Raw genomic sequence first — 12222 nt, forward strand, 5'->3', positions numbered from 1 at the left:
CACACTAATCTGATTCCTCTGTCCTTTACTTTCACATAATCAGCTCTTGAGAAATTTCTGGCATAACTTTACAAAACAAGCCCAGACAGCATTTTTAAATGGATTTTGAGTTTAAACTGGAAGAGAACAATGGAACATCTAGAACATCTCAAGAAGAAATAAGCACTAGTGCACTGTGGTTTTGTTACAGCAAATCACTTCCACAAGCCAGATCGTCCCATCTCATGTGCTGGGAGAAAAGGGGATACTCACCAAAAACTGTCCTAGCAGGAACAGATTCTCTGTTTAGCCAAAACGACACTTGTGATAAGATCACAGTCATGATGCAAGGAAGGTACGTCTGGATGACAAAATATCCAATTTTTCTTTTCAGGTGAAAGTGGGCTGTCATAATAGTATATTCGCCTAGAAGGAGAAAGATGTGCATATGAGTAAAATAAGGGAAGCTTACTCATTGAGGGATGCAAGGAGGTCAGTTCCATCTTCCCTCCCCCCGCCCCAATTTGAGGATACTACTCAGCCATTCTTAATTGCATGAAAAATGTCTGGATTTCTATGCTGTGGAAAACCAGGACTTGAGACAGAGGTGCTGCTAGATCCTGTTAGTCTTCACAGTCAGTCCCAAAAGCACAAGGTGACTGACTGCTCCTAACTGCACTGAAAAGCTGAGGTCCCTTTATGCACCTGGGACATCTTGATGTTCACAGGGTTAAAAAATCTGGGCAACTGCCTGAGTGCTGCCTGTTTTTGACTTAGTCCTACAAATTGTCTTACCAGAGCAACTATTAAGTCTATCTACTCTTATAAACCTGATTTAGCCACAGGACTTAATCTGATTAGGGCAACTGTTACTGCCAAGCCATCAGTTTTCAAGAATGAGAACAGGTCCAGACACTCCTGCACCGCACTTCAGGGACTGCCTGTCCTAGTGTTGGTGCTGCACAAATTGCAGCTTTGCACATGGGTCCTGGGAGGTCGTGTTGAGCTCAGTACCAAAACCCATTAAATTGTTCCTCCAGAAAAAAAAATCCTTCTAGTGCATGCAGTTGTCCTAGAATTTGGTACACCTTAGCCCTTGGAAAGAAAATCTGGTTCTGGATAGATGTTGTGCCATGTCTTGTTCAGTTGTGGAATGAGTATTGTACTGCCTGCATGGAGAATTCGTTGAAAGCTGCCACAGCAGTGCTAAATTCCATGTCTTTCTTATATGCCAAATGCACAGCATTGCCTTAATCTGGCTTTTGTCAGGTCCTCTGAATTTCAATAAAAGCCTAAAAAAATGCACTGCAAAATTGACAGACCAGCTGTCACCTTCCCTAATGTTTCAGAAAAAATAAAAACTTAATTGGTTCTTTCACACTGTTCCTGTAAAACCATATAGTTGTTACTGAAGGCTATTCATTGACGGTAAGTGCTCCACAGGGCCAAAATCTTTCTAGCTAAAAAAAGGTTACTATTTGCCTCTTAGAAAAATAAGAGTAAAAACAAAATGTAAGAATAAAAGACAAAATGTAAGAAAAAAAACAACAACCAACCCCTTTAAGCCCTAACAGATTTCCACTCATATTGATATAAAATTAATTTAAAAGCATGCATCATTCAGCTGGGTACTGACGAATCAGAGTAATGCCTGTTCTGAAAGATATATTTTCCTCCAAGAATAAAATTATGTAGCTATAATGTCTGTTGCAAGACTTGACTGCTAGTCTCTATAGACCAGCCACAAAAGGAAAATACATAACAGACTGATTCTGCCTTGAGTGAATAGCCTGAGTTGAGCTGCAGCCAGAATTGCTAAGCAGTTAGATTTGGCAGATTATTTCTAAGTGACAATATGGCTAATTAGCAGAGAACAGGTCTGCAGTGAAAGGGCTTTTGCAGGTATAGCTGCACTGCTATGTTACAGTAGAGAAGCTCTGTTATTCTGGATGAAGTTTACAGACCTTTTTTATGCTGAGGATTTTAAAAAGAAAGACTGGAATAGCACAGAAATTTCTTACCTAACAGCCTGCCTCAATCTTTATGACTTTCCTCTGGAACCTGATTTTTCTGGTGAAACAGTTCCCTGAAGAGGGATGTAGAGATGGACAGGGAACGGTCTGAAACTGGGGAGAAAATCCCTGTGAAGCAACGTCTAATTCCCTTCATTTAGTGTAATTTTGAACCAGGGAAGCTGAACATGCTGTGGTCTCAGGAGGAACCCCACTCGCTCTTTATTTAGGAGCATTCAGTTTGTGGATTACCCATAAAATATGCCAGGAGCAGCAGGGTCTACGTGCCTGTAATCTACCTCTGGGTTGCTGCTGCACTGGGATGTATTTGAGTCACAGTTTCCCTGCTCACTAAGGAGTGACGATGTGCATTATTGATTTTGACAATATGCTTTCAGAGCCTGAATAAAAAAAAATCTACACAGCTTCAGCAGAGCAACAGGATCCTTAATTTTCTTCCTTTTCTAAATGCAAAAAATGAATGCCTACATTTTGATGGCCCTCCGCAGTTGATTTTTACCTTATCATTGTCTTTAACCTATCAAAGCTCGTCTCCAGTAAAATAATGATATCACCTTAGTTTTGTACTTGCTTATTTTCCCACGGATACCTTCTCTGACTTCCTACATGCTGTCGCTTTCAAAAAATGCCTATACTAGGAATGCTTTTTCCAGCAGACTTAGGGCTTAAGAAAACCCCACCACTTGTTTTTTAATGCCCTTGGTTTTTAATGCCCTGGGACCACTGCTTAAAGTAAAGCTAAAAGCTGCCTGAGCTAGCCTTTTGTTTATATAGAAAAAAATCTGGTTCTGATGGAGTGGCGAAACTCCCTTTTACTTCTGTAAGGCCACTGTTTATCCTTAGGCCATAAGCTTTCTTGAGCAAGAGCTAATTTTTGTTATAGATTTATGTAGCACTTAAATAACAAATTTAGCACTAATGAAAAGACCTAGAGCAGGAATGGCTGCATTTCTTCACAGAGCTATGCTACTGTGCTACTGCTGGTCTTAAGTGTTTTTTTATGCTTTAAAAGCTGCTACAGTATTGGTTTTGTTATCTAGATAACAGAGTTCTGGAAATCATGCTTACAAATTTTACAGGATCTCACACACATTCTTCCACTGACATTATTCTGGGATTCAATAGAGTATTGGACTCTATTAGTCCTCTACAGAGGATGGACTTACTTGTTTACTGGATACACTTGTTTGTTTATTGGATGTACCTGGACTCAGGTGTATCAATAATCGTTCTGGCAAGATCCTGGTGTTAGGTCTGTGATACCGCAGTCCCTGACCACGCTGACATGCAGAATATTTTGGCCCCTGAGAAGTGCCTGCATCCTTGTTATAGTAATGCATGGGAAAGATTCATTTCAAGGAAAAATCAGAATTATTTGGTGCAAAATGAAGGGCTGAATGCTGCTTCAATTATTTCAGCTTTGGATATTTCAGAGCTCAGGCTCCAGCTGGCAGAAGATAAAAGAGTGGGTTTTTGTTTTGGTTTGTGGCACTGCAGATCCTAAGTTAGTGATGAGAGATTCTGGGTATGGAGAACAGAACTGGGCAACCATTTGCAGAAAGCAGCGAGATGCACTTGGACCCAAATTCCCTATCTGATTGTTTTCAGAACTTGCACCACCAGGACTTAACAGAAGTTGGGCCTGTTGGAAGCAGTGTGAGTAGTCAAATATCTCCTCTTTTGGGGGAATGACATTTGGGGATATTAGCAAAAAAAAAAAAAAAAAAAATCCAAACAGGTGGCACATGTCAGAGCTATTTTCTGTGGCATGGCTAAAACGTTCCCAGTTTCAAGACTGGTTAGTGAATTAGAATTGCCAGGATATCTCTTCTGAGAAAACAGCTAAACTTCGCAGCCTGCCTACAAAATCAGCAGAATCCCAAGGGATTGGTGCAGGACCAGTATTTCCATTAAAAATATAAAAAAGTCTGCTAGAGAGGAGAGCATAAATGTTCTATGACATACACAAACATTTTGCCTATGCAACTGCAGGAGCTGTATAGTTTGACCGTGTGTCAAAAACCCATAAAAGATCCAAGCACTTGCATTTGTGCAATAGGTATTTGGGTTTTCTTTTTCATGTTCATCAATTCCATAAAAAGAAGAAATGCCTTAGATAGCCGTTCATAAGTAACCCTGATTACTGGCCTCCTATGAGCTTGATGAAGTCCAGAAAATCCACCGCTGACTGATGCTTTCCCTGTGCAAAATCGGATTTTTGTATTTTGCTAATCCCTGGTTACAATCTGTGTCCTGCTCTTTGTGATCCACCATGCAATCAGAATCCAGCCAGCCCAGATGTAACCCGGGACATTAATATAAAATCTTGATGTTGGAAAACAAGCATTTATTAGCCTAAATCTTAGGATACAGCAGGGAGGTCGTAACTGGGCAGAAACTTTGGCATTTGTCTGGAGGGTCTCCTGTTTCCTTGGGCTGAGGACTACAAGGAGCTTTCACACGCAAAGCTACAAGCTGGAAGCAGCCTGGAGCTGACACGCTGGAGCACTCACAGCCTGGGCTGGATGGTTTTCTTGCTCTGAGGAGCAGGACGAGCTTGTAGGAGATGTCCCAGCACATCCTCTGGATCTTCTTCTTGGCAACAATGAAAGCGAGAGGGGAGCTGCCGTTCATTGCAGAAAACAACGCGGCTATGATGGTAAACTGGTAAGGAAAAAAGGGTCTTTGTTCTTTAATGGGAGATAGTGTATTTGTCCTTTTTCTGCAGTGGTGGCTGCTCTGTCTATACACTTACTTTGACTTTAAATATCTTTGCTTTACCAACAGTTTTGTCTCCTGAAGTGGGCAAAGGGGTGAAGCTCTATAGGATGGAGATGGTGGTTGTGTGTGGTTGCTCCCCTGTGCCCAAGGAAAGCTTCCCCTCACTTTGTGTCCTGTTTGGAGAGCAAGCAGCAAACTCAGCTGCCCCCTCTTTATTTGCCATGTTGGGACAGTTTGAGCAGAAAGCCTTATGTGCCTTCATGTTTTGGTCCAACTAACATTGTGTGCAAGTGTAGGTGTACCTGTTTTTACATCTCCTAAATTTCCTGCGGACAGTAACAGCTTCCTAACCCGATCTATATCTTGTCCTCTACAATCCTGTGTTCAGCTCAGAACCTGTCATTTTTCAGCAGGGACACAGCGCATCACCAGAAGACTCCATTGTGCTTTACCAGCAGGAATTTCTCCCTGCCATGCTACTACAGGCTGTCCTCTTTCTCTACCACACGTCCCATGCTACCACCAGAGCTGGAAATCTCCTTTCCCTTCCCGGCAGGCTGTTTCGCTTCGCCCCACGCTGGATGCCATTAATGTTCTCTAGACGAGTGCATTGTGTAACCTGGTTAAGCTCCCATCCTGCCAAGCCCACGTGACCCCTGTCCTGGCCTCGACCCCCCTGGGGGTCCCCCCACCAGTGTGCACCCAGGGCTGCCCTTGCGTGGGAGCCTTAAGAAGCGGGGGGGCACGGTTCACGTGGGTTCCCGGCCTGGGATTAAAGCTTCTTTGCCTCCCTAATGCTGCCACATCTGGCGCCTCCGCTTGCAGCCCAGGGAGGAAATGGGAATCCTCGGGCTTTGCACCTCCTCTCCAGCCACGTGGTCCCCCGGACACGCTGCAGAGCCACGCCACAGCCCCCACCTGCCCTCCGTTCCCTCCCTGCTGTGGTTTCATCAAGCAAATCATTTTAAAGCGATGATCGAAATGGATCAAATGCGTGGGTGGTGTTTGCCTCCCGCAGTGGTTCCTCCCACAGGGAAATAAGCCAGCGATAGCGCTGGCAGCATCAGCAAAGGCAGTCGCCAAGAAGCTGCATGCAGCTTCTCCAGCGCTCCCGTTAAATAGCAGGAGCTTGGATGCATCTTCAGCAACAGCCTTGCAATGTACCTAGGAGCCAGCATTTAACCCTCTCAGCATTTCAGTGCCTCTGCTAAATAGCCAGCAACCTGCACAGGATCTCCCCAGCACCCCACGTCCCACAGATGCTTCCCTTGCCTCCTTGCGAAATAACTGGAGCTGGTGGATCTCCTCTCCTGCTCCAGCTATCAGCCACCATGGGATGTAATTATTCTCCCTACCTGTACTGGTACTGATGTTCTCAGTTCCTACAGTTTGTCCCATCAGGTGGTACTGGTTAAGTCGTGAACCATCTTCGGCCACCACCACAGATGTTGTGGTGGTATTAGTCCACACATAGATTACTTCAGAATTGGGGTAAGCATCTGTCAACAAGGGGGAAAAAAGACAGTGATGAGCAAAAAACACTGTGTAATATTGTAGTGGATCCTTAAATGATAAATGATGGGGAGAGGGAAGAATGGAGGAGTGAGAGTGAATGGAGAAAAACAAATAAAGATGATATAATCGTGTTCCCATATGCCCAGCTCAAAAAATATTAGGTTGAAGCCTTCTAATATAACAGATGTGTGGGATGGTTTGTCAAAGCCTGGAACAGAGGAGGTATAAATATAATCCATCACAACCACTCAATTTGTGGAAAAGCAGCTCAGACCCATACTCACCTAGCTGGCAGCTCCTAAACCCCAGCAAGTTGCAACAGGTATTTTGCCAAAATCACCCCTCAAAAGGACTTAGGCACCTTAAGTGCCTGGACAACAGGGATCTTCTGTGTCTCGTCCCATCTCCAAGATAAAATACTAAGTGACGTCACGTGCAAGTGTGGGGTCTGGTGTGTGTGTGCTGACTTTGGGATACGCACATGTAGATCAGGGGGGAGGTCTTGTTTGCAGAGTGTGCTTGGAGATAAAGGAATCTAGGATGTGAGTGCCGGTGATGCTGAGCAGTGGAGACAGGATTCAGGGGTGAGACTGCATGAAGGAGAGCAGGAGCAGGGGGGTTGTGTGTACCAGAGCAAATGGGTGGTGGTGTGGAAACACCTGAACACCTGGAGATGCAAAAGGGATAAGATTTCTCTCACATTCATTCAGAAGTCCTAGGAAATAAAGGTGGTGGTAACACCGCCAATTCCATCCTCCCTTTAGAAATGTTGCTGCTATTTTTAAAGCCATAGCACTTGGAGTAATTATGGTATTATGAAGGAATTTCTGTTTTCTTTTGGAAAGAGAATCCACGTTGGTTTTATTTTGTAGGCCTTCTCTGCAGATAAAGCCTCAAAAAACCCAGGAGCTGACTATATATTTAAATATATATTTATTTAATATAACTAGATCTCACACTTTTTAGAGCACTCTGATCACTGAAAGCTTTCAGGAAACATTACTGCAGGCATGACACATTAGGCTGGAGCCCCTTGTACTACAACCTCTGAAAAGCAAGCAAGGCTCCCTTTCCAAATAGGAGGTGAAATGCACTCTATAATTTGGGGGTGCAGAATGTTTCCTTCTGGAAAAACTTGCATCCCAGTTCAATGCAATCTGTGCAGGAGGCAACACAAGGTGGCTTTCCGGAAAGAACCTGAGAGTCAAGAGCAAGAGGTTATATTGAAGGATCGTTCATACTGGCTACATCAGACTGCAAATTTTGTTTGCTAGAGCTAGGAAGCTGTCTTGGAAAGCTGCAACTCCATGGAGGACTTAAAACTTTTCACAGACAGTGGGTCAACGTGAGCTGAAACACTGCAATGGCAAGAAATATGCAAAGGTTGTCCCTGGATCCATACAACCAGGAGTGTCAAGCAGAAAATGGGAAGTGATGCTGGTTCAGGTTAAGAGCATGTGTGTGTAGCACAACAAGCTGCAGATCACTTGGATGCTGGAGCAGGTGGCAGGGAAGAAAGCAGCATTTTATTTTCCCTGTTGTTAATCTTCTCATGGTAGAAAGCGTTGCCAGAGGCAGGGCACTAGGCTGCATACACCTGTGGTCTGACCATTCATGCGTATTCGTACATTGTTGTCCACATTTCAGAAAAGATATGGAAATAATGAGTACAGAGAGGGGGAGAGAGTTCAAAAGAGGGTCACAAGTATCTCCAGAGACTGAAAAACAAGTCATAATTTGAAGCTTAAGGAGCTCAACTTAGCTCATTGACAAGAAAATGAGAATGACTCAAGTGCCGAGTATAGATACTTGCATACAGAAAAGATAACTAAAATCCAGTGAAGCTCTCTTATTACTGACAAAAAGAAAACAAAAATTTGGTACCTCAAAGATGGTTTGGGGCAGATTCAGATTAAGAACAGGATACAGTTTCCTAGCTGGGGGGCTAATTAAACAGTGGATAACCTTCTGAGTAAAAAATCATGGAGTACTGTCACTAGAAATATAATAATAGGATGAGGTATTTTTTGTCACATATCTGACAGTTGCTGCTGCTGTATTCAGGCCTGGAGATGATCCAGGCTTTGGTTCTATGAATCCTCCATCCCTTGTTAGCCATGCAGGGCTGCCCACACACCTTCCATGTGCTTGTATTTGTAGCTGTGCAGTAAAATTACTGTAATTACATCTCATGATCTGCTTTGAAAGGCTAAGAAAGAAATTCTTCCCTATTTCAAAATATTTGCATTGCAAAAAGTGATAGAATTTCATGTTCCCTTTAGAAGTGAGATACTTTCTCATCTCAGACATTATTACAAGTTCACAACATGTTGTAAATAATTCCAAAGCCAAATCTGCAGAAGTAGGAGGAGATGAGTCTGTTTAAAAAAGTGCTGCAGAAAGCCCTCGTTTTAAATGCTTTTCAAGTGTATGTTGTTCATGTGCTGATACTCCCACTGAATGCTGGATTTGTGTAGGTATATTTGGTATTGCTAGATTTTGATTTTTACCTATGCTACTTCCTATGGGAAAAAAAAAAAAAGTGTTGGACTTCTTGCTGGGATGATCTTGATCCACCTCAGCAGTTCCCTGTTACTGCAAGGATTCCAAGCACTGGGCTAATTGGGTTTGTCCTGTTTTCTGCCAACAACACACAATAATTCAGCCTGACTAGACGCTTCCTGGAGAGAGCACTATAACTAAATTCCACTGAAATTGCGACTACACAAGAACATAGGCCTGTAAGGTTTAACAAGTATTCAGATGCTTTAGTTTTCTTGCTCCCCCCAGCCTTGGAGATCCTAAAATAAATCAGTGCCTCTGCTTTGAATTGTAGCTTTTACCGGGTACTTAAATACATGTACTAGTACAGGGTTGGAAGGCTCCTACTATGGAGAAGCCCAGCACCTCCTCCTGTAAAACAGTATCTGTAATTCAGACAGAGACCAGAAGGTGCCAAAACTCCACCCTGATCCCGCAGGTATGCCCAAGGGAGAAGAGCCCAGTTGGAAGAGGCTCTTTGTGCAGGAACAGGATGGTTGCAGTCAGGGCTTTAAGACACAGTAGGGTGGCAGATGTGTCACTGCAGAGCCTACCCCAAGTCAATGCTCCCTGCAGTGATTTCCCCCACTCCAAAGAAGTCTCTCAACATCAGGAATAATATGAATTGACCCCAGCTTAGAGATAATCTATTGTGCAGGATCACATATATTATATGATTCTCATCTGTCTTCCATGCAAACATAAGAAAACAGGGTCTGTGTTTTAAAAAGCTGTAATATAAGATTTTTGGCTTAGTGCCTCCTTTCCTCACTATAGACCAGGCTCTGAGTGTCTAAGGTTCCTTGGGAGAAAGAGAAGAATTGAGAAAATGTCATACAATGAATGTGACTGTAAAAAGATCTAGCTGCCCCCTCAGTCCATATGCACCCTTGAGAGAAACTTACAGCTCTGACAGGAAAAGGCCACCCCATGCATCCTGATGTGGTAGCTGAACCACTGACCATCTCGTTCTTGGTCATCTAGATAAACTCCAGGCAGATAAACCTGTGTACTCATAGCAGGTAGTTGTCTTCCTACCTCAAACTTTCTGTCACGTCCTTCCAGAAACCTCAAACTCCAATTATCTCAAACTTGACTACCAAAAGCTCCAGCTCTGCTGCTGATAACCCATGAAGTATAATTAGGCACAGTCATATTGAAAGCTGAAAGCGTAGGTGGTCTAGAATAATGTCATTTTGCTATCGGGATAGAGCATGTGATAATGGAGAGATAGTATTATTCACTGTCATACCAAATTGTGTAAAAACCTTCCTCCACTTAAGCAAAGCTTCCAGTAGGCTACCTACCAGCCAGGCTTGCTGAAGGACTGAAGAACTTCAGCTCATCCTTTCTAAAGTTATAAGAGAGGTTTACTGCTGATTAGGGAACAAAGCCCTCACCTATTCTACCTGGTATGCACAGGAGGGACAAGGAGTGTCCCAAAGGGTGATAGAAAAACATAGCAGAGGTTTTGAGTTAGCAAGTTGGGAGAATGCTGCTGGTGTTGCTGTGAAGGCAAACTCAAATTCAAAGCCACTGAAAATCCAAGTGAGGCTGTTTGGTGTTTATTCTACTTTAAGAAAGTAGGCTTCTTCTGTTTTTATGAATCCAAATAATTAATTTGGTGTTCTTTACAATCATTTTGCTGGCTTGCCAAAGAAAGGGGGAAGCCTTGTTAAATTATTTTCTCTTCTAAGCTCACTCTTTCAAAAAAAAAAAAAAAAAGTAGCAGTTCAGATAAACAGCTAAAATTACAGAGAGGTGTAATTTTATTAAAAGTGAGAAAATGACAACAGACATTTATTTTTAGTGGACATTTGATAAATGACTGCAGGCTTATCATCTACCAGGATGATGAAATAAGTAATTTCTTCTCATATCTGTTTATTGATGAACAGATCCATTTTTCTACATCGTAACATCCAACACACACCACACAATATAAACTGGTAAAAGATGTCCCTTGCACTCCTCACACCCTCTTCCTGCCACCATACGTCTGACAAGAAAAATGTGACATGGTCTTTCTTACACCAGTGAACGGAGAGCAGGGGCCTGACTGCAGCCAAATGGAGGAAACACATTAAGACAAAAGTCTGACAAAGCCGAGCAGCCAGTTGGTGAGACCTGGGGGATCCCCGCCATTCCTTCTGGCACTGAGGGGCGCCCGGTTTTCCCTGTTCTCATTTATGAATGAAATAGTACGAGTATCACAGCATTCTCCCACACATTCATCAGGCAGCCCACAAGCAAGGAGCCTTCTCCTGACACTGCCCCACCACAGGGCAGCAGTGGCACCTGTGGCTGCTGACAAACACTCTCCTTCCCCCCCTCTTTCTCCTCCACATTGCAATAAACTCAAGAAAAAACAATCAAACAAACAACAACAACAACAACAACAACAACAACAAAACCCAACCTCAACAAAAAACAAACAAACAAAACCCAGTACTTCTTGGTTCCTTAATAAACCTGAATATGGATGTCTGAGTCCAAATGTTGAGTTCACAGGACCCAAAAGTATTTTTAGGATTGACTTTTTGAAGCTATAACCCATAACAAAAATTAAAAAATCAACACTGATGTCTGCCAGTAAGTTTTCACATCTGCAAGGCAGGAAATAATCTAGGCAAAAAGAATCCTCTCCAAAACACCACACCCAACCCTTTGACAGACCTCACAGGAAGCCATAAAAGCGGTTCCTGGATAATGAAATGAAGGCAATCCGTGAAATGCGGGATCTGTGTGCATGGGTGCCCACCCTGCATACTTGAGTTGCATTCCACAATTAAACAAACCTTTTATCCGCAAACCCTGGCCAGAACTTTTCTTTCAGAATTACGCTAGTTGGAGGCTGAATTAACTTAGAGAGATACTGTACAAAGATGCTTTTTGGCTTGTTTTCTGTGTTATTCATTACGGTTGTGCAGTTACATAGCCATTATCGTCACTATATTTAGTACATGACACAGGATCATCAGGCTGCCAGATCTTGGGAGTACTGCTCTTCTCCATCAAAGCCTGTTGATTGTGAAAGATGCGCACAAATGGACAGCTTTTTTAGAAGTTCTAATTACATTCTGAATACACATATAAATATCTATCTTTCTATCTTATCTATCCATTAATGTATTTGACTCACTTAGAGGCTGTTAGACAATTCAGCAGAGATCCAGATTCCAACCTCTCCAAGACTTCTGCATGCAGTAAAACAGCGCTGCTACTAAGCCATAATGTGCCAGCTGGAATTTTAAGAGTCAGGCTGGGTTTCTTCTGGTTTGTGCACAGATAGTTTTTAACTTGTTATAAACTACCTGTCAATGGTTGCACCTACGCAATTGCGGTCAGATTTGAGCTCTTTAATTGGAATTTCCCACTAAATTGAGTTGATAAGAACAAATTGATGTACAAATGAGACCACTCTATAGGAAGA

At 42.8% G+C, this 12222-nt stretch overlaps 1 protein-coding gene across 6 annotated transcripts in view; it reads right to left on the bottom strand.

The window, feature by feature from the left end:
- Positions 1-12222, bottom strand: part of GABRA5 (gamma-aminobutyric acid type A receptor subunit alpha5) — a 56489-nt gene that overhangs the window by 3679 nt on the left and 40588 nt on the right. For all 6 annotated transcript variants that reach the window (XM_065075271.1, XM_065075279.1, XM_065075315.1 and 3 more), the window contains 2 exons: positions 6089-6232; positions 253-405 (listed from right to left, as the gene is read on the bottom strand). In XM_065075271.1, the coding sequence (XP_064931343.1) occupies positions 253-405; positions 6089-6232 (297 nt within the window). The remainder of the gene's footprint in view (positions 1-252; positions 406-6088; positions 6233-12222) is intronic.

The sequence above is a fragment of the Columba livia genome, chromosome 1 (assembly GCF_036013475.1).
Source record: "Columba livia isolate bColLiv1 breed racing homer chromosome 1, bColLiv1.pat.W.v2, whole genome shotgun sequence".
NCBI lineage: Eukaryota > Metazoa > Chordata > Aves > Columbiformes > Columbidae > Columba > Columba livia.